This window comes from Haliotis cracherodii, unplaced genomic scaffold, assembly GCF_022045235.1.
Source record: "Haliotis cracherodii isolate W230 unplaced genomic scaffold, xgHalCrac1.p SCAF_3, whole genome shotgun sequence".
Classification (NCBI taxonomy): Eukaryota; Metazoa; Mollusca; class Gastropoda; order Lepetellida; family Haliotidae; genus Haliotis; species Haliotis cracherodii.
Window position 1 is genome coordinate 30,076,109 of NW_027266286.1, and position 27,818 is coordinate 30,103,926.

General features: G+C 42.7%; 1 protein-coding gene across 2 annotated transcripts; it reads left to right on the forward strand.

Annotated features, from left to right (window-relative positions):
- The first annotated feature begins 172 nt into the window (after nt 1-172).
- Nucleotides 173-27,810, forward strand: LOC139474716 (trafficking protein particle complex subunit 10-like). 2 transcript variants are annotated; one of them, XM_071257817.1, is made up of 23 exons: nt 173-264; nt 3,591-3,611; nt 4,167-4,248; nt 4,822-4,954; nt 5,726-5,919; nt 9,789-9,984; nt 10,783-10,894; nt 12,947-13,194; nt 14,557-14,703; nt 15,042-15,159; nt 16,832-16,911; nt 17,329-17,420; nt 18,403-18,543; nt 19,584-19,687; nt 20,226-20,740; nt 21,884-22,028; nt 22,381-22,616; nt 23,077-23,177; nt 23,652-23,778; nt 24,822-24,986; nt 25,748-25,934; nt 26,374-26,481; nt 26,845-27,810. In XM_071257817.1, exons 1-23 carry the CDS (start codon nt 240-242, stop codon nt 27,006-27,008), a joined length of 3,441 nt encoding a protein of 1,146 aa, XP_071113918.1. In that variant the 5' UTR covers nt 173-239; the 3' UTR covers nt 27,009-27,810. The 2 variants fall into 2 exon arrangements, with proteins under 2 accessions (XP_071113918.1, XP_071113919.1); XM_071257818.1 differs by lacking the exon at nt 3,591-3,611.
- Nucleotides 27,811-27,818: the final 8 nt, after the last annotated feature.

A 27,818-nucleotide genomic window follows, 5' to 3' on the forward strand; every position in this document is an offset into this window, starting at 1 on the left:
TAAATAAATATAAACATTCAATTATTATTAATAATAAACATTTAAATTGAATAATATGCATTGCATGAATCTGCTGTGATAGCTACTGCATTATTCTTCCTGTTTCTCTGTGAGGTCTATTTCTCAATGACATTGTGAATGTTAGCTTTACCTAAGTGACAGCAAGGTGAAGGACACATTTTATTAACCAAAATGGGAGGAAATCGAATGCATTGAGACCTTCTCACATCGTACTAACTATGGAGGCTAAGCCTATTGTGACATGTACGTAGCATATGCATAAGTTTAATTCTTATTTATACGATCCTGAAATTGTTGTAAACATTATTAACAATGCCTGTGCTACATGTGTAAACGTCAGGATTGATAAACCACTATCCTCTGACTAGGGCTAGATCTGAATTGTCAGGGAGTGTAAAAGTTGCGGAAACTTATAAGATCGTTATTGTCGATAGGTGGACAAGAGTGCAGTTTACCGGGCGCGGCTTGTGGCTCTAAATGGCCCCGACTGTGGTCTTTATTGATCTCCGCGTGCAAATCTTGACAGTCGGTACCCCTTTACGATCCTAAGTGTTACTTGTGATGGGTTTGCTGTCTATACCCCTTAATAACGAATTAATCTAGTGGAATGAATAGCAAACTGTGTAAAATGATATGGAATTTCGCAGAGAAAAATCGCTACGGTGCATGTGTATGAAGGTAGACAATCAGTAATTAATTGTTGTCATCGAAGAACTGAACAGAAACATGATAAACATGCCAGGTTTCAAGCCATCACTAGGCAAACGAGAACTATTTGTTATAGCACCTGTGGTCCGATGGGAAAGTGTTAACTACTTAGATTACTCGTGAGCCTAGTTTATCTTCAATCTTGAAACGTGATCCACACCTCAGAGCCCATTGAAGTCTGAAAAAGGGCGCCAAATAAATGTGGTAAAGTGCAGTACTAGGTGATTTCATATTGCAGTTGCCTGTCTGACCCAAACTGAAAGGAAATGATTTAGATCAAGCAATTTGCATGGAAGGAATCAGTCAGAAGGGGCATTGCATCTGGATAGCAATAACCATATGCCTGGCGAAAATGGCACCAAATAAGATTTAACATGCTTAAAGGGGCACTGATCAAAAGCAATTCCCTGGGACTAGTTGTTGCCTTTGTTATTGTTTTTTCCCAGTGAGTACCCAGATGTATAGCAGAAATCTAGACTAGTTCGCGACCTCTGCTGCGCCATTCGTAAGCGCATTAGTCACTTTTATGGTTAGTAATAAGGGCATATGGTCACATTGATCAACAAAATGAAATAGTTTTCGAGATAATAAGGAAATGTAGGTATCTTTGTGGGTAGCATCGGTAATGGTGACGAAGTTTTGATTAGTCACTTGCTTGGTAATTTTTGCGATTTTCGTTTACACTATTTTGACTTGCAACGCAAAATAAATATTTCACCTGAGCATTGCATTTTAGTGTGTATAGTTTTTTACTCTCAAAATATGTAACATAAAACATAAAACGCCTAAATATTCAGTTATTTTACAAAGTGACTGAAAAACATTTCCATCTGTATTATTATGATAACGAATTCCAAACATTTTGATGTTTAATGTCATCACCAAGAGACTGAAAATGCTATGTTGAAAAGTACATTTCTATGTTGTTTGGCTTCTAATCCTACACAATAATCTGTTGTGATGTTTTAGGCCCGTTTGATTGATCGTCTTAATCAATTTTAGTCAATCTGGACAGATTTTTCAGTCAAAATGACTGAAATATTTCCACATTTTATAAATTGCCTGAGAGAATAACATTTTACAAATTGACGGTAAAATATACACGCTTACAAAGAAAAAGACTTGTGAAAACAAAGTCTATCGCACATGGAAGAATTTCCCAATCAAGACGTAGAGGAACAAGAACGAATCGGTTCAATGCTACAGCAAATGAACGAAATCAAAATGCAAATATCATAATTACAACCTACCAAATTTATGTGTATAAGTTTAGGCAGCTTCCTTGTTCGAAGAATGTATCCGTGAATATCCAACCAAAGGAACAATATCCCACTCGTCTGCAGCTGTACAAAGAAACTTATTCGATGTCACTTGTCTCTGTAACCATCAAATATTTTAAAAGATATATATCGTTTCACGATATTATAACCCGTGTTCGTTTCTCAACTGATCACTTAGATTGTTTCAGGTGTTTCACATAGGTGTAAAGTCTCAAGGGTCGGCTGAGAAAGCCCATGTGACAACTATTTTCATAACGTCCACAGTTCCTAAAAAATCCATTGAGTGATAGATAACAATGGGCAATCAATCAACGTATTATCAGTTAACCCTTTGAACAAAGTATGTTGTTTTTACATCGACACTTCACGCCATGATATGAATGTATTCCCTTTGTTTTAGTAAACCTAGACATGTAAACACTCCCTTTTGACATATCCACTGTGCAAGATAACAGTGATTAATCAATCAACATATTTTCTGTTAATCCTTTGATGACTAGGAACGATCTGTTGATTTACAAAAAAAAGTAAATCAACTGATCCTTCACCTCTTGCTCGGATGCCATGTACATATTACATAACACACATTTCACCTCACTTCAAACCTGGATTTAGATTGAATAACTATCCCAGACACAATAAATGCCAAATGGAAACCTTTGTCAGGTAATCTAAGTTGTGCTACCAGTAATTATACCTGTAATAAATTCATTAGCTGAGGCATCAAGTGAATGACAACAAATACACAAGTGTAGGGTTATACCAGAAAACGTGGATGACAACAAGGGAGTAGTAATCATATTATCGACGCAATCTGAAATCCGAAGATGCTTTCACTGCATGGATACTTATTTTTATTATTAAACTATAACCATCTGGGGTATTTCCAAACGACAACATCCGATGAGCTCCGCCGTCCTTTTTGTCTGTTTGTTTACGCTGAAGAAATTAATTAACATACGCCCTTTGTCGAAATCTTTATAGATCACAGTTAACCAATCAGTGTTCAAAAATGCGTAAAACAAATATTGCCTCCAGCCTCCAAGTTTATTTAGCTGTCCTTGCAGACGGTAGCCAAGTCTCTTGTCACGGTCAGTTGTGTTGCATATCATCCGGGTACTCACGGGGAAAAAACAATAACAAAGGCAACAACCAGTCCGGGGAATTGCGTTAGATCAGTGCCCATTTAATGGCAAAAGATTTAACTGGTGATAACGGCACCACATATAAGTTAAAAAAGAAAGTATAGGGAAAATAAACATTAATTAACATTAACTTGATTAATTATGAGCGACATGACTAAACATGTTAATTTACTATATTATAATCCATCTTCCTATGGACAGTTTCCACCCTTGCCGAACTAGGCCATGTAGGCTGGAATTCCAGAGTTAAAGTTTGGCTGGACTAACAAGACTATGCATATTCCAATCAAAATCGCGCAAAGAACCAGACATACAGTTCCTAAACAAAATGGATTTTAACATGCTGATTTCTGTCGACTGCAGAATTTGCAAAACATGTACTGTTAACAGGGCGTCGACAGATATTTTCCAAATCCTTTCTCATTTTTAATTTAAGGTGCTCAAATGACTTTGCGAGGTAAGACCTATTTTATTACAAAATAGATCTTGATTATCAATCAGATCGTCTTGACTGCTGCCGTTTTGTTTGAGGCAAATGCAATTGATATGAGAGGTGGAATCTCATTGGTCAATAGGAGGGACGTAGAAGGGACATAATTCGTAATAGCCACCGGTGGCACTGGGATCGAGCTACAGAATTTCAGTGTAGTTAGATGGGTGGAAACTGGACTTTTGCAGTCAGTTCTCTTGCCTTGGGAAGATGTCTGTGATCATGATAATCATCAGCATCAATGCATTCACCATTGATGGTCATTGAGTCTATTTATCATTAGATAAACAAGCCACTGCCTTTAAACTATCTACTAAAAATAAACAAAACGGTTGTCTATGTCTTCACTTATGACTGAAATTTACAGAGTTTGACGATAACCAGTACTTATATAATCAGTGGTAATATGAATTAAATTGTTTTAAAAACCCATTGTCAAAATGCTGTTTTCATGTACTTGCAATTCTGAAAACATTGTTCATGCATCATTGACTTTCTAATCACCTGATTTTTGTTTTGCAGGCCATGGAGACCAAAGCTTGTTTTCTCTACTGCATCCCATTGTTCTCAATGGTTTACCAAAGGAATCATGTGAATGGAAAAGGTATCCGCTATCATGACAGTCGATCATGTTGATAGATGGATGTATGGTGTATGTAGTTCGTAACTTCTCAAAATTGACCCTCTGTGGAGAAATGGGGCAAGAGACGTGGTAGTTGATGGTAGTGCTTGTTGTAACTGGCTAAATGGGTATAGCTTCATGCTTATAGTAATAACAATATGTGACGCTAGTAACAATGGCTATTTCATTCCAAAAGATGTTAAAAGATGGTAGTTGTTACCCTGCCAGTCGCTCAGGGGATAACAACAAGGACTGGTAAGCTCATTATGATGTCTGAATTGGGTATCCACATTAAACTGTGACAATGGGTAAGCACTATAAAACCAACATAAGTCTGGACTTGTACAAGTAGCCACTAACATACATGTACCTTTATGTTGCTGTATAATTGCAATAATCTTGAACGCAACGTTAAGCTCACCTTACTAGTTATTATGATTATTCATACATATTACTACAGACACTGTAGTTATGGGACTAACTTTAAAACATGCATTTTGAAATACATTCAACATGTATGTAGTCATGGTTGTGATAATTATATTGATGTTTTAGATCATATGGTCGAGCACCTCGCACTTTGCAACTCGAAGCAAGTTTTGTTCCCTACGATGCTGACATCCTTCCTGAAGAAGATGACCGAGTCCTCATCAGTAGACCGTACTTCCATATATACTGGACAGACTGTGTAAGTGCATTGAATAGAACCATGCTTGGAAACTTGATAATCATCTTGGGGACTTCAGTGAACATCTGCGTAGTGAGCAAATATATTAGGATGAGTGTCCCCCAGCAACCTATGCTAGTCATAAGAGGCAACCTAACGGAAGAGGTATTAGGCTTGCTGACTTGGTTGATTGCAAGTTTTTGTACTTGTTTTTGACATGGATTGTTGCTTACAATATCAATCACTGGATTATCTGGACAAGACTCGATTATTAACAGGCCACCATCATAGCTGGAATATTGCTGAGTGTGGCATTAAACAGCAAACACACACTCACCTTAATTTATATTTATGATACAGAAAGACACACAGGTGATGGTCAATGAGGACTGGTCCGGGTAGTGAATTTAGCACCCAGTCAATAGTGATACTTCCATCAACCGACACGTTAGGCCCCGGGTAGAGAATACATCTTCAATAACCCATGCTTGCCCTAAGGGGCGACTAACAGGATCGGGTTGAAGCATGTCATCATGTGGATCAATGGTCATGATGTCAGTCACTGGATTGTCTGATCCAGACTCAATTATTTGCAGAACCCTGTCAAATAGCTGGAATATTGCTGAGTGTGGCATTACAAACTTCATCCTGCCATACTTCACAATCACATTCACCAACATGGCATTGATATTGTATATTAACACGGTTGTTTGCTGTTGGCATGTGTTGAGGTGTTACTACATGAAGCAAAGTGGTGCCTTGTTTCTCATGTGACTATCTTGTGCTGTGTAGGACCTAGAAGGCTACAAGCAGACAGTGAAAGAAGACATTGCTGAATGGCAGGCTGCACTGAAGGGAAAGAACATACCTGATTGGTTGATTGTGGTGGTCGTCATGGATGAAAGCAAAGTTAAATCCAAAATTCTCCCAAGGTCATCTGTCATAGACAAGGTCAAGAATGACTTCTGCAACAAGGCACAAGAAAGGTGAGATTGCTGATAATTGAAAAGATGAATGACATGAGTGACTTCAATTTAAATCCACTTCGAAGAGTTTTACAGTTATATCACTGTTGTCGGCTTGATGTGGGAGAAAAGCACAAAGTAATGCAGGGATCAGACGTTTACCACTTTGATGAAATCCATGAGTACGAGTATGGTGCTGACAACCCTAGAAACATAACCAGGGCGAACCAGGTTTCGGTGAAGTGCCTCTGAATTTAAGAAAATGGATCCGAATGAAATCTTAATTTTGAACAATCTAACAATTTCTTTCCCAGTTGAGCTGCTAACATGGCCAAGGGCACTTAGTTTGATATCATATACATCCCTTCTCACCGATTAAAACAGTGTGAAATCTTTTGTAGCTGTCAAGTTTTAAAAATTATTTATAAACACCTTAACAAGGAGAAATTAAATATACCTTGAAAACAGTTAATTTTATCTCACACTATGTATTTCTTCCTTCTTTTTTCAATCCTATGTGGAAATGTGCTTGAACAAAGTTTCCAGTTTCTTAAAACAAATCACCCAAACACATCCCAGCATACACCATGGTCACCACCCAAACAAATGGGTCACACAATGTAATCTCGTGTAGCGACCCACAAGACCTCATCTTTCTCATCACCACTCTGTGGAGACATGCACTGAGAGTTCAGAAAATACTTCTTTTTGTTTTTGCTTGATTTCCCTCCAACATCGTATTGATTTTATGATAAAGTCTGAGGGAAGATGAGTATGGATCATAAAAAACACCTGGCCTGTCTTGAGTGTAGGCAAACCTTCTCCACTTCGGCCCCTCAAGACCTATGCTGTGACTGTCGTGGTCGTTGCAGTACTGACAAGCGATGTTCTCAGTGTTCTCATCCTTCAACATTTGCCACGGACCTTAAATTGACAGGCGCTCAAAAACTAGGGACTTGGAGCATGGGTCGTCTTCCAGCTGTCCCCTCATCTGTTTCAGTGGCCAAACCACATACAGTATCCACCTTGCCTGCTCTAAGGGTGGCCAATGATGGCATTTCTCCTCACAAATGACGTCCCTACTGTGCCAGTTCAACAGTCCATTCCCGATGCATCCGTCACTACCATTGGAAGGTGCTCCCGTTTGGGATTTCTTCATTCACATGGCTCTTTACCCGTAATATCAAGCTCATCAGGAAGTTCCTGAACATCCAAGGGATCGTATTCAAGTCTTACATCGATGATTGTATTCAGGCTAACTCAGATCCAGACGCCCTCATGCACTGTTTCGACTTTCTGCAATGGCCTCTCCATCAGTTTGGGAGGCTTGTCAACTGGCTTGGTTCCCAGTCAACAGCTCCAGTTCATCTGGGCTCTCTTTGACACCCGACTGGGCAGCATGTTGAAGAAACAGCGTTTTATGCCATTGGCACTCAGACAGCCTCTCCTTCAATGCCAGTGGCAACAGTTACTTGGTCAACTGAGAGAAGCAACTCCATATCTCAAGTTCAAGGCGGAAATTCTGGTGGTGTCCCATTTGGCAGATCTACTTTATGCGTCATACCTCATGATCATGTCCGACAATCTGTCAGTCGTTTGGTATATAAACAAGATTGGCCCCACCAAGTCAACATATTCCAGCTAATCGACTCCCTGAATATTCTGGTTCAAGCAAGACATTTCCCCAGGATAAACAATGTCAAAACACACACCCTATACTGACCCAACCGACCGTCACCCACTGAATGGCGTCTCCACCCGATGATCTTCCACTTGATCTGCCAACTACCCAAGCCCAGACGTCCACCATTAAATTTTCTCAACCAGGTTCAATGCTCAGCTACCCCGGTTCGTCTCTCTCATCTGCATCAAGGGGTTAAAACAAGGACTGGTCGGCTCAGAGTCAGTATCTGAGTGTCTGAGTGGGGTATTAATGTTAAACTGCAGCATGGTATCTCAGTGGGCTAGCACTATAAGTCGGCATCAGTCCAGACTAGTACAAGCACACACGCACGCACGCACATCGCTATAAAAGTGCAATAATCTTAGATGCGACATTTAACCTCATTTTACCTCACCTCCACTACGGGACGATCTTCTCCTTCAGCCTCACTCCCACCTGCCCCACCCATCACGTGGAACCCTCCATCTTTGCATCTGGCATACCTATAGAGGTCCCTTGTTGCCAAAGCTTATTCAAGGAGAGTAGCCAAGACAATCACGGAGGCTAACCCTTCCTCTACTAAGACCCTCAACATCCACAAATGGAAAGCGTTTGAGGGGAAGTCTGCAACAGATTACCAACTACCTCCATCATTTGTGATCTACCTGGAAGCTTAAAAGGTCCACTTGCTGCTGTCAACTGCGTCATTGCTACTTCAACCAGATCAAAGATATGCACAGTTGCTGAGCTACAGTCCCTCACTCGGGACTACAAGTTGCCAGACGAGTCATCCTGTTGCCGGCCAACATCTTGGTGTCTCAAATTCATCCTCTGTCACTTGAGTATGAACCACATGCGGACAAGGATTTTTAGTTCATCACCTTCAAGACCATCTTTCTCCGGGCCCTTGTGACTGCTGCACGAGGCAGTGAAATCTTTGCTCTGGATGTAAAAGGGTTCAGTTCAAGAGGTTACAGAATGGGAAGGTTTTTCTGGGCCTTTGCTGGGATTTTATCACATTTTATGCTGTTACTTCCGACTAAGGTTCAGGGTTCTTATGGCCTTGTTCGGTGTGTTTTCCTGCTCACGAGTTAATGTCTTTATCACACTAGGCACTATCTGTTATAGGTTGTTTTATTTCTCTCACTGTTTGTCACCAGCTTCCTCGTGTATGTCTCACAGTTGTACTCACATGCTGTACAGCGTCCCGACCATCCCTACATCACAGCTTCCTGGTGTATGTCTCACAGTTGTACTCACATGCTATACATCCTCCCGCCCATCCCTACATCACAGCTTCCTGGTGTATGTCTCACAGTTGTACTCACATGCTATACACCCTCCCGACCATCCCTACATCACAGCTTCCTGGTGTATGTCTCACAGTTGTACTCAGAGGCTATACACCCTCCCGACCATCCCTACATCACAGCTTCCTGGTGTATGTCTCACAGTTGTACTCACATGCTGTGCAGCGTCCCGACCATCCCTACATCACAGCTTCCTGGTGTAAGTCTCACAGTTGTACTCACATGCTGTACAGCGTCCCGACCATCCCTACATCACAGCTTCCTGGTGTATGTCTCACAGTTGTACTCACATGCTGTACAGCGTCCCGACCATCCCTACATCACAGCTTCCTGGTGTATGTCTCACAGTTGTACTCACAGGCTATACACCCTCCCGACCATCCCTACATCACAGCTTCCTGGTGTAAGTCTCACAGTTGTACTCACATGCTGTACAGCCTCCCGACCATCCCTACATCACAGCTTCCTGGTGTAAGTCTCACAGTTGTACTCACATGCTGTACAGCCTCCCGACCATCCCTACATCACAGCTTCCTGGTGTAAGTCTCACAGTTGTACTCACATGCTATACAGCCTCCCGACCATCCCTACATCACAGCTTCCTCATGTATGTCTCACAGTTGTGTAGGTTGCTATGTATGGGATTACACTGCGTGACCCATTTATTTGGGTGGTGACCATGGTGATGAGAGATGTGTTCGGGTGATTTGTTTTAGAAGCTGGAAACTTGTTCGAGCACATTTTCTCATAGGATCGAAAAAAGAAGGAAGAATGCATAGTGTGAGATTGGATAAATATATAAATACACTATTTAATGTCAAATTTACAATTTCTGAGTACACAAGTGTATGTCAGCTGCAGTGATGAAGATCACATTTTCCTTCAACTGTACCACTGGCGAGTGACCTTGTTTTCAGATGTCTGGTGCTGACAGAGCCAATGAAGACTGACCCTAAGAGTGCCGAGTCCTGGTATAACTTCTTCATCAAGCTCCGCCCCCTACTGTTGACTGCGTATAATCGGCAGCTGGGTCGATTTGAGGACAACATGCGGGCGCTGAGAGAGAAGCGGAATGAACCAGGATGGAACTACATGGAATATTTTGTTGTGCAGGTGATTTACCATGTGTACCATGGCTGTATTCAACTTCATTTTACCCAAAGGGGATTCTGTCATCAATTATTATATAAATAATTACTCTTGACGAGGTCAATATGCGAAAAGAAGGACCCAAGGACCCGACCCATGGGGGGTCTGACCGGACCGAGGCCGCCAGTCAAGGTACGTTCAGATAGCCGAGAGGTCGGCTCTGAGGGTCCTTGTTCTTGCATATTGACCTCTTCAAGAGTTATCATTCAGTGACTAAATTCAGTTTTTGAAGCATTTACACTGTCCTCTGTTCCATTACCTGCAAACCGTAAAATGTTAGTATACAAAACGGCATCTTGTTTTCCAGCAGGAGAGTCAATACTCGTCACGTGACAAGTCAATTCTGATCATGTGATGAGTCAATATTCGATGTCTGTGTCAGTCACATGATTTGGGGGTCTATATTGAAATGTATTGTTTCGTCACATTGTACAGATTAACCAATGGAATTGCAAGATTCTTAATAGAGGTATAACAATATATCCATGATCAGTATGTATCATGTAAGAGCAAATGTTACATGCGGGATTAAGATATCCATTGCTCTATTAGTACCCAGCAGACTCTGTGGATTGGGTGGTCAGACTCAGCGACTTCGTGTATTGTTTGTCATCGTAACACAACTGCGTGGAGAATGCTGATGTCATTTCTGGATTGTCTGATCCAGACTTGATTATTTACAGACTGCCATCATGTAGCTCATATTGCTATGTGCATCCGTAAACCAACTATTTGTATTGTGTATGTTCTGTGACAATGCAGGAGGAGCTGGCCTTTATGTTTGAGATCCTGGGTGTGTACGACGACGCGCTGCTCCAGTATGACGAGCTGGATGCTCTGTTCACACAGTTTGCTGAGAACCATGCAGCAGGAGGTAGGTCACACACTGGGGGTGGCTAGGTCACACACTGGGGTCGGCTAGGTCACACACTGGGGGTGGCTAGGTCACTCACTGGGGTCGGCTAGGTCACACACTGGGGGTGGCTAGGTCACACACTGGGGGCGGCTAGGTCACACACTGAGGGCGGCTAAGTCACACACTGAGGGCGGCTAGGTCACACACTGGGGGTGGCTATGTCACACACTGAGGGCGGCTAGGTCACACACTGGGGGTGGCTATGTCACACACTAGGGTCGGCTATGTCACACACTGGGGGCGGCTAGGTCACACACTAGGGGCGGCTATGTCACACACTGGGGGCGGCTATGTCACACACTGCGGGCGGCTATGTCACACACTGGGGTCTGCTATGTCAAACACTAGGGGCGGCTATGTCAAACACTAGGGGCGGCTATGTCACACACTGGGGTCTGCTATGTCACACACTGGGGTCTGCTATGTCACACAATAGGGGCGGCTATGTCACAAACATGGGTAGACTAGGTCACACACTGGGGTCTGCTATGTCACACTGGGGTAGACTGTCACACACTGGGAGCGGCTATGTCACACACTAGGGGCGGCTATGTCACACACTTATGTTGGCTTTGTCACACACTAGGGGCGGCTATGTCACACAGTGGGGTCTGCTATGTCACACACTGGGGTAGGCTATGTCACACACTGGGGTCTGCTATGTCACACACTGGGGTAGACTGTCACACACTAGGGGCAGCATTGTCCCACACTAGGGGCGGCTATGTCACACACTAGGGGCGGCATTGTCACACACTAGGGGCAGCTATGTCACACATTAGGGGCGGCTATGTCACACACTAAGGGGTGGCTATGTCTCACACCGAATTCATCTATGTCAAACACTAGGGGCGGCATTGTCACACACTAGGTGCGGCTATGTCACACACATGGGTAGGCTATGTCACACACTGGGGGAGACTGTCATACACTAGGGGCGGCTATGTCACACACTGATGTTGGCTATGTCACACACTAAGGGTGGCTATGTCACACATTGATGTTGGCTATGTCACACATTGATGTTGGCTATGTCACACACTGGGGGCGGCTATGTCACACACTGGGGGCGGCTATGTCAAACACTGATGTAGGCTATGTCGCACACTGGGGGGGGCTATGTCACACACTGATGTAGGCTATGTCACACACTGGGGGCGGCTATGTCACACACTGATGTAGGCAATGTCACACACTGATGTAGGCAATGTCACACACTGGGGGCGGCTATGTCACACTGATGTAGGCTATGTCACACACCGAGGTAGGCTATGTGACACACTGGGGGCAGCTATGTCACACACTGATGTAGGCAATGTCACACACTGGGGGCAGCTATGTCACACACTGAGGGCGGCTATATCACACACTAGGGGCGGCTTCTTACTCCTCACTCCTGCTTAGGTTGAATTCTGACACCCACGGTATACGTCCCAGGCTTCACAACTCCATTTCCTTCAATCCCTCAATGTACAAACTCTGAATGCATCAAACTGTCTTTTGTTCTTTTGTAAGAACCTGCAATATTTACAAATGTAAAAAGTAAACATTTGAGAATCCCTACAGTGTGTCAGAAGTTCCTAGGGGTAGTGTTGTAACCCTCGGTATTTTGTTGATTCATCTTGCGAAAGACAGGTGTGATTTCCCAAGTCGTTTGGCTGGAGTATGTCAAAACGTGCCTTAGCCCATTCTACGGGCTTATCCAGGATGACAAGGGTGCACACTATACCCGGGTCACTAAGTGTAGGCTCTCATGACAGATTACATGTTAGATGTCTCCCCTCCCTAAGTGTGTGTCTGTGTGTATGGGTGTGTCTGTGTGTGTATGCGTGTGGAAACGTGGGCATTCTGTCTATACATCTACCGATGCCATATTATTCTCATCTTCACGGGTTCGGGTACGTTCTTCCTTCGACCATGAACACATTCTGCTAAAATGAAGTGTATTAGTGAAACATGTCTGGTTTAAATCAAGCAAGGAAATGAGAACTTGTCTTTCGTTTTCAACAGCTCATGTGAAATGGCTGACCCCTCTCATACAGCCATGTAGCAACTGGAGCGGTCTCTCCCTCACCAAGGCCTTGAACCACCAGCTGCGGGACGCCATCAAGATGAACAAGGCCAGTGTGTTGGAGTTTCGCAACTACCTGTTCTCTCGCCAGTGTGCGCTGCTGTTCTTGTTGAAGCGCCCGGGCGAGGTGGCCCAGCGGGCTCTGGACTACCTCCACTACACTGTACAAGAGATGATTGCACTCGAGGTCAGCCTCACTTACAGTTTTACTACTTGTCAGTGAAGAGATCAGCCGTTTAATAAAAATATAGCTGTATTACACATTGTGCAATTACAAAGCCCTTGCTTATGTACTGCCAGAACATGTTTCACTAAAAAGTATTGAAAACTCCCCAAACTCCTGGGCTTATTCAACGACACTGCGTGTAGAGTTGATAGATCACTGAGTGGAGCTTATGCACACTCGGTGACCCCAGCAATCCTGTGGTTAGGCTCAGGTCACATGGCATTGTTTCACCGATGGATCTTGCAACAGAATTCCACAAATTATGTCATCGGGTATTGTGAATTCATTGTAAACTTTGTGGTGCAGGGACCCTTTCCACAAGGCGATAGGGCAACAACAGGCTATGTTAAAGTATGGGAGTTATGATATCCTTAGTGCTACGATAGCTTTGTGGAACAGACTTCATAATTCTAAAGGTGGACTATTGTATGGCATTATATTAATATGTGACAACTTTTGACTTGTTTAGAGTATTATTCTCTTAAACTCAGTGCCTTACTGTGGATCGTGTAGATATCTGCCTATTCACACACGACAGTGAAATTAGAAAAAAGTTCTAAATGGCAAGTAATAAATAAAGTACTAACCTCACTTTTGCTAGTCAGATACAAGAACTATTCACTCGTTTCATAAACAAGGAAGCTCATTTAGTATTCTATATAAATGTAGCTTCATTCAACATGTTCTGAACAGGCTGTTGGCTGGGTATGTTGATGCTGAAACATTACCATGACTATGTCATTGCTTGTGTTTCCTGTATTGTGTACGCTGTGGGGTTGTGATTGGACTCCCAGCCACTCATGATACAGCTGCACTATTGTTGACTACAGTATAAAGCAACATGTATCTATCTGTTGATGAATTGCTATTGTTCATGGTGCACATGCGTCATTGATCAACACCTCAAATGACATTACCTGAAATGGAATGTGTCTATCCTGCAGCAGTAATAATGTTATATCTCCGCCTGGCAGTGTGACCATTTGTTGACAACTCAGATCAACTCAAACTTCAACAAACACTTTGCATCAATCAAAACTGTCTTTACTACATCGCCATGTTACAACTGCCCCTCAACAGCTATCCCCTTACGTTACCCTACCTCACCATACTTACTAGTACCTAAAAATTTCAAGTTTAGAATACTTACACTATAATGAATGATTGACAGCTTGCGCATCCATGGACGTCACTGTGTCAGGTCATGTGACTAGCTATACTACACCAGCTCCTTACACGCAATGCAAACTCCATGCATCACATGCAACTTTCCATGTAGAACAATAGTGTTTCTAGCCCACCCTACTGTTCTGCTGTCTACAGGTGGAGGTTCCCCAGGGGGCGCTGTGGTGCTGGGTGTTCCTCAGTAGTCTTGCCGTGCTGGAGACGTGTGAGCGGTACAATGAGTCATCACGGGTCAACAAGAACTCTTTATGTATCGCCAGTCTGTGGGACTACGCCAGACGGAAGGTGAGTGAGTCGTGGTCGGTCGGGACTCCTTCTTGAGGGCAAGGAAAGACTAGGTCCACCCTCAAGGATGTCCTCTGTGTTCAGGAAATTTGCCAAGAGACTTACACTTTCTGGCCAACAAATAATAGGAATTTACTGAATACTTTTCTGGTAAGTACATAAAAGGCCACCCCCTGAGACATGTAATTCTACAAAAAAAAAAAGACAAATGGACATCCTGATGAAATTCGATTCAAGCTGTTATAACCACACATGTTGGCCGGTTAACTCAAATTTCATTATTAATTTGGATAATTGGTATCCCTGAGCCGTGGAAAGTGACCCACTGAATGTTTCAGCTGAAGGAACTAGGGAACGTGTGCGGCCTGATCCCCGGGACTATGCCCACATCCAAACAGCTGAGCTGTAGAGTGGATCTCACCTCGGGCATGGTCACACTGAACAGTGAAGAGACAGGTTAGTTGCAGGGTCAATGTAACCATGGTAACTGTCGGAACTTGGTCCTGGGTTAATACATTTTGAAAATGGGTTTAGGAATCTTTCGGTGAATGTAATGATGGTAAATGCAGGTCAGTTACTCATTACTGTATTTTCTTGAGTATAGTGCGCACTTGTTTTCGAAAAAACACAGCTGTGTAGAAGGGGGTCCGCATTATACTGGAATTATGAGTTTGGATGTTTTTTCCCCCCATGGAAAGACATTACCGTTAGCACGAAATACCGGAAATACCATGTCAACAAATCCATACTGAAGTACGCAAAATAATCTTGTAATTACACTGTCTGGCTATAAAAAGTGTTCTTTGTATATCTGGACTTATGTTTGTAACTTACTTCATTAATTTTTTTCAAAATTCCTTATAATATTGTTTTTATTAATTTCGGCGAAATCGTGAGTGAACCGATCGGAAGATTGCACAACTCACCGTTATTAACAGCAACCACGGTCAGAATACCGCTATTGACGCCTTGAAACAAACTTTAGTTGACAGAGAATGGATACATATATCATAAATGACATACTTTGACTCGTTAAAAGTCATATTTGATTTTGTTTGACGATTCTATGTCAACATGAAATTCTCGCGATCACGTGATCACGTGCGAGTGAGCCTTAACGGTGACTGGTCAGACATGTTCCATGTAAAAAATAATACCCGGGAATAGCGATCAGCTGCTTCGCTTAGGGTTATTATCATTTTAAATATGTTTAGTAAAGGCTGCATATAATTAAGAAAATAACGGAATATATTATTCCTGATAAATAAAATAGTTTCAGACACAACTGTTGCCGATCCTTGCATTAGAAATCCTATAAAGTTATATCATTGGGTGTGTCTTGACCGAATCTCCGGTCGATTCCAAGAAAATGTGTGTACAGCTGATTGCTGATTCTGGCTTAGTTTACGAGAAAATACACAAGGTAATCATAATCCCTAGATATAAAACAATGCCTAGCAGAACAATAAATACTATTTAAATGGTAAATAAACATGTATTCGAATTTGTACTGACGAAGTTTCTCAGCACCCTTTCGTTTGCTGGACTTCGCTGAAAGGGTACGGTGTAAATTTTTCTGCGCATAATATTCAAATTTCTTTTTTTCCAAAATATTGAAACTGCTAGAGGGGGGTGCGCATTATACATGGGTGCGCACTATACTCAAGAAAATATGGTAGTTGTAACTGACAGTTTCTGGTGGTTTTACAGCTGGTTAAGATTTTGTAGTTCTGTCAGATAACCCTTATTTCATTACATTTGTAAAGCACAGGCATCATTTGTATTTTCCTAATACTTTGTTCTTTTTATCTGAGTTTAAAAGCTGGAATCTCACACTATGCATATCTTCTATCTTCCTCGATCCAATGAGGAAATGTGCTTGAACCATGTTTCCACCTTCTAAAACAAAACACTTCACCTGAACACACCCCAGCCTCCCTCTGGTTACTGACCAGTAATGATCATGATCTGATCATGTGTGTATCTCTGCCTACTCGTTCTCTTACATAGAGCTAACAGGCTAGATGCCCTGATGGTTGGGTGGGCATATTGTGTGTGAGATACAATTTATGATAAAATTTCCAATCAGTAAAAAACGGTTGAATAAAAATGTGTTTTCATATTGTAGCGCCTACTGACAAGATCACACCTCTGGACAGATTGCGACAGGCTCTGTCCTCAGATGAGTCCTACAAGAAACATTACCTGGTAAGTTCATATACCCATCAACTGCCTCCGTGGTCTAGTGGAACGAGCGTCTGCCCAGAGAGCGGCAGGTTCGATCCCCTTTTTGAGTTATAACAAAAGACGTTAAAAGATCACACTTCTTCTTGTTACCCTGTCTGACGTGCGGCATTATGCAGATAAAACAAGGAATGGCCCGATTTGGAGTATCCTGTGCCTGAGTGGGATATCCGTGTTGCACTGTGGCATGGTATCTCAGTGGGCTGGCACAATAAGCCTGGCATAAGTCAGGACTAATACAAGCAGACACACACTCATTTGCGTGCACTTTGCTATATAATTGAAATAATCTTAAAAAGGACCTTGAAGTACATTTTCGCCTGACCGTGCCTTGCTTCATATATTCCTGATAGAAAATAAAGATTTCTTTCATCATTACAGGAAATGTGTGAGCTGGCAATGGGAACGTACAAACACATCTGTCGGTTCCGCTCGGCTCGGATTATTGGCAGAGACCTGGCTGACTTCTACATGTGAGTGACTATTCTTACTAAAGATGTTCCTTGAAGTGATTCAAGCTCCTGTTTTCCATGTTTGTGTTGGGATTTGAGTGATGTTGACTTGGCCAACCATCTTGAGAGCCTAACTCAGCTGGCAGAGCTGGTGTGCCTCCGTACTCTTGTGATGCTATTTAGAGCTGTTGCTAAGTCTCATGAGATCTAATTACTGTAAATGCTTTGCAAACTCATATCAGATCATATCATGGACGTTTTGCGTATTCCCTGTGTGATGCAGGGTTGGAATAGGTCCCCAGGAGTACATTGTATTTACAGTGGAATCTGAACAGTTCAGACTGGGTTAGGAGCGGTAAAAGAGTCCAGTTTACGGAGATGTCAGGATTACTCAGTACAAAAAGTTGGGACTGAAGACAAAACGAAAAGCAACAATATATATATTGGAGGCAGTCTGTTTGCAGATACCATACTTCTCGCTCATGAAATGAGTTAATGTCATTAAGTTGGGTTTCTCATTAACAAGTGAGTAAATTCTGATGAACTAAGCAGACCACAAAGTGTTAAGATCAATAGGATTACATGCAGGATTAGCAGTGTTGTTTTAGCTGGTTTATAGATTAGCATTGTTGTTTTAGCTGGTTTATAGATTAGCATTGTTGTTTTAGCTGGTTTATATTGGTTTTGGGGACCGTAATTTTAGTTTGAAGTCCGAAGTGTGAGGGGTCCAAATTAGAGAGTTGTAGGCCAGTTTGAACAATGATAACTGAGAGGACCGGAGTCCCTTTTGGACAAATTCCACTGTAATTGGTTATAGGTGGATCATCCGGTGTGACCTGGCTGCTAATGTGTCCTATTGCCCTGATCTGGGTGGATTGTTCCTCATGCTATCAACCACTGGTTTGTCTGATCCAGACTAGATCAGACTTGACTCTGAGGCTGTGATTACACTTTAATACTCTGACATAACACAGCATTCAGTGCCCCCACTCTGTTTGTCCAGGCTGCTAGGGGAGCCCCACAAGGCGGAGGGTTTCCTGCTGGATGCCATCAAGATGTACCGACAAGAGCACTGGGGACACCTGGCAGATGGCACCATGCTTGAGCTTGCCGTCTGCCAGGCCAAGATGGACGACAACGCCAAGTATCCTGCATCTGTAGCTGTTCCTCCATTCGCTGTGCAGAGTTAGTTGTGCCAGCATCCTATGATTGTTGGTTCAAATCCTGGTTCACCGGAATTACAGTTCTTGGTTTGTCAGCGCCATGCTCATGCCGGTGTAACCTAGGATCATTACGTCAGTCAGGTTTGACCTGATCATGTTTCTAGGTTTGTCAGCACCACACCCGTGTTCATGTGTTTCACCGAGGTAGTAAACGTCTGAGACCTGTGTCACTTCGGGCTTTCCTCCCACATTAAACTGACATGCCGTGATATAACTGGAATACTGTTAAAAGTGGCATTTCTACTAACTTCCTTCCTCACTTAAGCTGTAATGAGACACACTGAGAGAACCTGTTTATCAAACAATTCCAGATTACCATAGTATGGGTATGGAGTCATAAAATGGTAATTTTTCTTTTTAAAGGAATGTAGATATACAGTAATTAAGTGGAAGGGTAGATTTCTGGAATAACTGGTCCTGTACTAATTAAGTTTCTCTGTATGGTATGTAATAACCATATACACATACTTTAGATACTTTTCCTGAAACAAGCTGCATCATACCAAAAGGCATTTAGAAGATGGTACTTGTTGTCACCCTGCCTGGCGCTCAAGAGTTAGGGGTTTAAAACAAGGACTGGTCGGCTCGGAGTCAGTATAGTGTGTCTGAGTGGGGTATTATGTTAAACTGTGGCATGGTATCTCAGTAGGCTAGCACTATAAAATCGGCATTAGTCTGGACTAGAACAAGCAGCTATGCAAGCACGCACACACACATGCTATATAAGTGCAATCTTCTTGAAAGCGACGATAAACTCAATTTCACCTCATCTCACCTGTTGTCAAATTGAAATCGGCGAAATGAGAATATGAGAACCTTTTTTACATATTGGAGTATGAATTATCTGATAGCTTTGTCTTGACCCAAGGACAATAAGGTTACGATTGTAAAGTATGCGGGGTCTGTATAAACACTAAGGCCTGATATGTGAAGTAGCTGTTCTCTACTCCTTGACTGTGAGATTTCTGAAGACAGCCTGCCACATTGCCTGCAGCCCTCATCTGAAGATGGCCGACAGGGAGCACTACTTCAGTGAGGTGATGAGGATAGCTGAAGACAAGGATGGTGAGTGGAGCATCATACACAGATAGTGCACTCTGACTGGGCGGAATAAACCCTGTGTGAATACCAGGCCCTGAGTCTCCAACATCCAACTTCAGCAACCCATGCTTGCCGTAAAAGGTGACTATGCTTGTCGTAAAAGGCCACTGACAGGATCGGGTGGTCAGGCTCGCTGACTTGGTTGATGCATGTCATCAATCCCAATTGCGTGGATTAATGCTCATGATATTAATCACTGGATTGTCTGGTCCAGACTCGATTATTTACAGACCGCCGTCATATAGCTGGAATATTGCTGAGTGCGGCGTTAAACAACAAACCAACCAACCAACACCCAACTATCTGGTGGACCCAGGGCACAGATTGTTGATCATGCTATCAACCACTTGTTTGCCTGTTCCAAACCTGATTATTTACTAGATGGATTGTAAAGATTAAAGCATTCAGGTTGTTTGTGTGGCAATAGCATAGAGGTGACACTGTCTATTTTAGTTTGTAAAACTATGGCACGTAGTTCAATATGTCTCTGTGTCTGTACCAGAAATGTGCATCCTGAAAGCCTCCAAGATTCTTGGTTTGGAAGGCGCGGCAGTGATGACGCCAACTGTAATCCTTAATGAAGACTTTGTCATAGACACGAAGATCCACAACCACTTCCCTAGAGCCATCACTTGCAGTAAGATCAGCATCTCCGTCTCTCACTGCCCGCCGGAGAAACAGCCCAGCTCGTCTCACTTCTCGAAAAAGAAAATCGCCCATACAAGAACTCCCAGCTTAACCATTCACAGGCCTGAACACATAGCAAATTTTCAGCCAATCAGAAAGCAGTTGCCTGCAATGATTGACACTGTGGCAACCTACGAAAAGAGGCAGGGGAAGATTGTGGGGGCAGGGCTGACTTGTAAGAATGCTCATGAGTTGCTGAAGAGAACAGACAGCGGTCCGGGAGGGGCCAGTGATGTGGACCATACGATGAAGGGGGACTTCACAGTGAGTCTCCTGGCTGAGGACATTGAGCTGCAGCCGGGCGAGAACAATGTGCAGCTCAAGATGAAGGTGGGTGCAGCTCACACTTTCTTTCATATATACCACTGAAAAGAAGTTAAAGATTCTTTCATTTTACTATAGCTATAGCTGTAGTAATATGAACAAGTCGGGTGTTCTGAGTAGGGCTGGGACGGGTAACTCTGGTACCCGGGTCTGGTGGGTACTGAGTAGGACCCGGGTACCCACAGGACTACCCGGACCCGTGGTTAGTCCCTTGATATATTGTTTAATGACAAAAATTATCTAAAACTCTATGGTTACACTATAAGTCACTAATGTTCCCATTTTTTTCTGACAATGCACCCATTCCTTCTGACTTTTATATGTTTGAATAAAGATAAAACTTCATGCAGTAAACTTCAGTGTATGCATGGCCAGATTGTTTTACACGTGTATCTAAATACATAGCCTTGTGGCCATGGTACTCAACACACTTGGGCAACATAAGTGATGTGACATTGTGATTGTTTTTATATGACATCACATCGTTTTGCTACTTTGATTTATAGAAGTTCACTATATTTTGAACAGAGTGTTCATTCTCCATGTTCTCTATTCTAAAAATTCAAAAAATGTTTTGAATAAGATATCTTCATCAATATAGATACATTACTACATCCTCACTTTGTTGACCAGTACTCTCTTACTGAAACCTTTATTCATTCTAGACAGCCTTAGCAGTGCAAAACAAGAGAATGCTGCTGTCAGTTGATACTGTGATAATGACAGAATCAGTAGTTACACATATTTCCAACCCGTCAAGATCCGGGTTAGAATAGGTCTTCAGCAACCCTTGCTTGTCGTAAGAGGCAACTGACGGGATCATGTAGTCAGGATCACTGACTTGGTTGATGCATGTCATCATATCCCAATTGTGTAAATCGATGCTCATGATGTCACTCACTGGGTTGTATGGTCCAGATTCAATTATTTACAGACCGCCGTCATACAGCTGGATTATTGCTGAGTGTGGTGTTGAACATGTAACAGACAAACATTCTTCCAGTTCAGAAGCTGTAGTATCAATGAAGACAAAGTTGACATGTATTTCAACGTTCACTGCATCACTTTGGTACAGATGCTGGTACGTTTATCCAGGAAGAATATAGAAGTTTACATCCATAAGTCAACTCTGTCTTCATGTTTTTACAGACTGCGGAGAAGGGCGTGTTCTACTTGAGTCAGCTATGCTACGAGGTGAAGCATCTAGACTTCCTCAAGTCCCTCAGTGGATGGGACCTGTTCTTCAAGGTCGTCTGTGACCAACCCAGGGTGGAGCTGAAGCCTGTCAAGTCAGGTACATCACTGTCAGGCTATAGCAAATATCTGTCACCATAGCATGGAGCCATGGACCTTCTGAAAAACACATAACCCATACCTCGAGTGTTTGTGTGCCTATTGTACTGATGTAGACTGTGTAGTGTAAAATTATTCAGTGTAAAATATTATATTTGAATAATAAAGTCCAAAACAGCAAGAAATTTATTCAACTGCAGGGCAGATAACGTTTTGTTTTTCTGATCTGTTAACAAAGGAATATAAATCTCACAGATTAACTAGTAAAGGTGTATTTTTCAGCAGAAAACAGATGTGTAAATGTTTCAGCTGATCTGTTTGAACTGAACTATATGAACTGTCTTTGTTCATAGATCACTTCATTGCTGGGATAAAGCAAGAGGCGACCTTGACCTTGCTGACAGGAAGTTTTGCCCTCCCACAAGGCTGCAGTGCTCAGTTCAAGACCACAGAGAACCTGGAAGTCTCCACAAGGGAAGGTAACTCTGTCCTGAAGCTATCACCACTGGAAGCAGATCAGTCGTCAGACTTCACTACAACGGTCCTCCATCAGACCCGACAGACGTTTGATGGCTCTTCAGACGCCAAGGTAGTTGTCAGTCCCTACTGTTACAAGTTTACCTACAGCTGTGGTCAAAGTAGCCGCCATTTTACTGAGATGAATATGCTTTTTTAATCTGGATGCTACATTGTGTTCAGGGGTCTGTGAAGTAGCCTAGTGGTAAAAGTGTTGGCTCGTCACATTATGTAAAGGTGTCAACTTGATATGGCTGGAATGTTGCTTAAATCAGTGTTAGCCCTAACTCACTCACTTACTCTGTTCTACCTGTGAACATCAGTTTCTGATCTTCAGAAAGTTACGGGATCGGATGGTCAGGCTCGCTGACTTGGTTGATGTAATCCCAATTGCGTAAATCGATGGTCATGATATCAATCACTGGATTATCTGGTCCAGATATGATTTTTAACAGACTGCCGTCATATAGCTGGAATATTGCTGAGTGTGGCATTAACCAACAAACAAAACTCACTCTGTTCTTGTGTTCCAGCTGACTTGCCATGTTGACGTGTGGGACAAGAAACTCGACGTTCATCTCAACTTTGTCCATCCCTTTAAAGTGGAACATGTTTTACACACATGCAAGGAAAAGTAAGTTATTCATTTCTTGTTGCCCAGGGACCCCTTCCACAAAGTGATCTCAGCACTAAGATGATCATAACTCCCATACATTAACATAGGCTTATGGTAGCCGTAGCGCTAAGATCGCATTGTGGAACGGGACCCAGATTAATACTGATTATTAACAGACTAACAAAATATTGCTGTAATAACATGACGGTGGCATGAACAATGACTTACGCACATTTTTGTTATCGATTACCAAAATTTAATTACATTTTTTAGCGGTTAGAACTGTTAATTTTGATTACTATCATGGATCTTTATTATTTCAGAACTGGTTGAGGAATTTTTAAACAAAAGTAAGATTGAAAAGAAATCTTGGATTAAAAGCATAAGTGGGTAGGGTTTTACTGTTTACTTCCGTCCAAGAACATTTTTGTGTTTTTATTATAAGGGACATCAAGAACGGGTTTCGTATATTGTACCATTGTTTTTTCACAGAAAATATCTTCAAGTCACCATTAAAGGCAATACCAAAACAGAATTCCTCGTCAGTCAGCCAGAGTTATCTGCCCTGAATTCCAATGATGTGGAGTTGCAGTTAATGAACAGAACGGGACAACAGATGGTGAGAAAACACTAGTGTGTGACCATGGCAACAGCTTGAGAAACAAATGGTGGTATACATTTGTTTTTAGAAGAATGATTTTTGGAGTCAACTCTTAACTTTCTGTAATTAACCAACAGAGGACACCATTGTCTGAAGAATGATGGGATAAAGTCATCGACGGTATAAGTGGTAAATGGAGACCTCCCTAGAAAGTCTTTAAGTCTAGTCAAGTCAATACTGGTGAAGACTGCCTCCGTGGTCTACTTGTAGAGCATCCACCCAGAGAGCGGGAGGTCTGGGTTTAATGCCCAGCCATGTCATACTGAAAGACATCAAGATATGGTACTTGTTGTTACCCTGCCTAGTGCCTAGCATTAAGGGGCTAAAACAAGGACTGGTCGGCTCGGAGTCAGTACGCTGCATGTCGCGATATAAGTGCAATAATCTTTAACGCGACGTTAAACCCCACTTCAACTCAATAATACTGGTAAATATTTTCAAGACTTTGCCATAGTTGTGATGTTTTTTAAAGAATTATATAGTTGGGTCAACAGTATTAGGCTTAACGAAAACAAAGTATTGGTTCTCAGACAGCCTTTTTTGGGGGGGAGGGTTGGTCAAGCTAGTATGTAACCAAGGAAACAGTTGTGTACAATCAACCTGGGAAAAGGCCGCCCTATGCCCTACATGAATGTATTCCTTGATGAGTTTAATAATACTGGAATACAGCACTTTACTACCTGGGGGTGGGGGTATTTCATTCAATTTTGTTGATATTAATTTCGTTGAAATCGTGTATGTACTGATCAGCAAATCTTCTCTTCAACTCACCATTAACTCGCCTTGAAACAAACATTAGTCGTTAGAGGTACAATGTCATCGGTCTTCCTATCACTTTATTTTACAAAATATGTTGGCATTAGTCAAGATCATTGGGTGTTATGAAAAGTCTTAAAAATGAAGGATCAGGATTGTTTATATATTTTTGCATCTATCATTTGTCTATCATAGAAATACAATACTATGACATTTAACAAATCTGACATGTATTCTGTTTCCAGAAAGTGAATAGCAGCCAGACAGCCTCCATCTTGTGGCAGATCCGCTGCAACATCCCGGACATTCCCCGATTGGAGACAGAGCTCTCCTTCCTCTACACCTGTCCACTGGATCTCCAGGCCATGCCACGCAAATACCTGTACACCTGTAGTGTAGAGAACTTCCAGGTAGGAAACAAATACCTGTACACCTGTAGTGTGGAGAACTTCCAGGTAGGAAACAAATACCTGTACACCTGTAGTGTGGAGAACTTCCAGGTAGGAAACAAATACCTGTACACCTGTAGTGTGGAGTACTTCCAGGTAGGAACACATACCTGTACACCTGTAGTGTGGAGACCGTCCAGGTAGGAACACATACCTGTACACCTGTAGTGTGGAGAACTTCCAGGTAGGAACACATACCTGTACACCTGTAGTGTGGAGAACTTTCAGGTAGGCACACGTACCTGTACACCTGTAGTGTGGAGAACTTCCAGGTAGGAAACAAATACCTGTACACCTGTAGTGTGGAGAACTTCCAGGTAGGCACACACATACCTGTACACCTGTAGTGTGGAGAACTTCCAGGTAGGAAACAAATACCTGTACGCCTACAGTGTGGAGAACTTCCAGGTAGACACACACATACCTGTACACCTGTAGTGTGGAGAACTTCCAGGTAGGAAACAAATACCTGTACGCCTGTAGTGTGGAGAACTTCCTGGTAGGAAACAAAATACCTGTAGTGTGGAGAATTTCCAGGTAGGAACACAAATACCTGTACACCTGTAGTGTGGAGAATTTCCAGGTAGGCACACATACCTGTACACCTGTAGTGTGGAGAACCTATTCATCCGTTGTGTATTGGACACTTAGGTACTGTTTTCACAGACAACCTATCAATGAATTGACCAATTGATTCAATGCACTGAGATGTATGTTTCCAGACCAAATACATCCTGAGCTACAATGTGACATCCCCAGAGGAGGACAAGCAGTGTAAGACGGGGAAGACCGCAGCCCTCAAGCTGCAGGTGAAGAAGTGCAACGGAGGTCACAACGACCCTGACGAGAGGCTGGTCTACGATGTGAGATCAGACACAGACACGTGGGCGCTGGTTGGGAAGTCTACAGGTGAGTGATGAACAATGTCACAGTAGAACCAGTCATACATTATTGAGAAGGGTTGTAGCAGAGTGAATCATTGGATGTTGTGAGTGAGTATGATTTTACAAAATATTCCAGCAATATCAGACACCAGAAATGGGCTTCACATGTTTTACCCAGGTGGGGAATCGAAGCCAGGTCTTCAGTATGACAAGCAAATGATTTACCCGCTAGGCTACCACACCGCCCCATATATGACATCATGAAAAAGTGTAGGGAGGCTCATAAGAAGTGAAAAGGTATTAAATGGTTACGTGCATTGGTGTGATGTTGCATCCTCGGAAAGGGCATATCTTCCTAGACAAAAACGACTTACATTTGGGACCGGCCATCATCATTGATGATAGTCCTCTATGAATATCTCCAAACACTCATAACATCTGACCATTGTCCTTGTTTGCTGCAGGGATATTTTTTCTGAAGGATGACTACTATGAGACGATCCTGGATGTGGTAGCTGTGAAAGCAGGCTTCATGCATCTCCCTTTGGTCCACATACACAAGTACCGAGCTGGTAAGTCAACACAACAGTCGCAGTAGTTCAGACATGTTCCCAATTATTTACCCTTGAGGATTCTGAGATAAGAAGGTCTCTTGTAATGGCAACTCACTGAGGATCAGATGGCCACAATGGGAGTGACCTGTTAGATTGTGTGTGCCCTGGTGGCATGGAGTGCAGCCACATTTGAATGTTGACAAAGGTGAACTGTTCATGTTGCTGACTGCAGCATTAAACAACAGCTGCTCATTTCAATCTTACAAATGGTAATTGTTGGTTTTTCAGTGACTAGTGATCACATTAATGCATGCAAAGTATCAGCCACAGCAGATTTGCATTTGTAACAATGTTGTTCCTGTATACAGTATATGTTTTCAGACCAATCAAATATGGAGGAGAGCAGCAATGAGTCACTGGCTGATCCTCCCGAGTTTGTCAGGTTCTCCAGGGGAGAGGTGTACAACAGCAGCGTGGCCCAGCAGGTGCACGTCTACCCGGAGATGGGGGGCAAAGATGTGGAGGTGTCCCTCATGGAAGGGTAGATAACCAACAATCTGTGACCACTACTGCTACTTGACCACGAAGGGCCGTGTCTACCCTGATATGGGAAGTTAAGATGTGGAGGTGTCCCTGCAATCTGTGACTTGAACTACCTGACCTCACAGGGCTGTGTCTACCTTGAGGGAAAGATGTGAGGTGTCCCTGGTGGAAGATGGATGACCTGCAATCGATGACTTGAACTACCTGACCTCACAGGGCTGTGTCTACCTTGAGGGAAAGATGTGAGGTGTCCCTGGTGGAAGATGGATGACCTGCAATCGATGACTTGAAGTACCTGACCTCACAGGGCTGTGTCTACCTTGAGGGAAAGATGTGAGGTGTCCCTGGTGGAAGGGTGGATGAACCAATTGTCAATGATTCCTGGTCATGAGTTAGAACTGTAGACACCCCAGTTATTATACTTGATGGGTCAGGGCCCTCCCAATGCTCATGTGTTTCATCAACCAGCAATATAAACTAACCAATTAGTGCCCTAGTCCTTATTATGATAACATAAAGCAAATACTGTAATTATGGCAAATTTCTACTAGTCCTTATGATAGCTGAGCTATTGGGCTTGATAAGGACTAATGTTGTCAACGTGTTAAGGTTTCTAACCAGCAACTGACTTTCCACTCACTTGAAGCTGACATGCTGTGCAGTAACAGAAATACTGTCCTATGGGAAGTAAATCCAACTCACTCATCAACAGTGTGTTACAAGGAAGAGAAGATGACCAGCAGTCCATGTCTACTCCAGATGTGAGAACACTGCATGACTCACAGTATGTGACACGAAAAATCTTGTGTCTG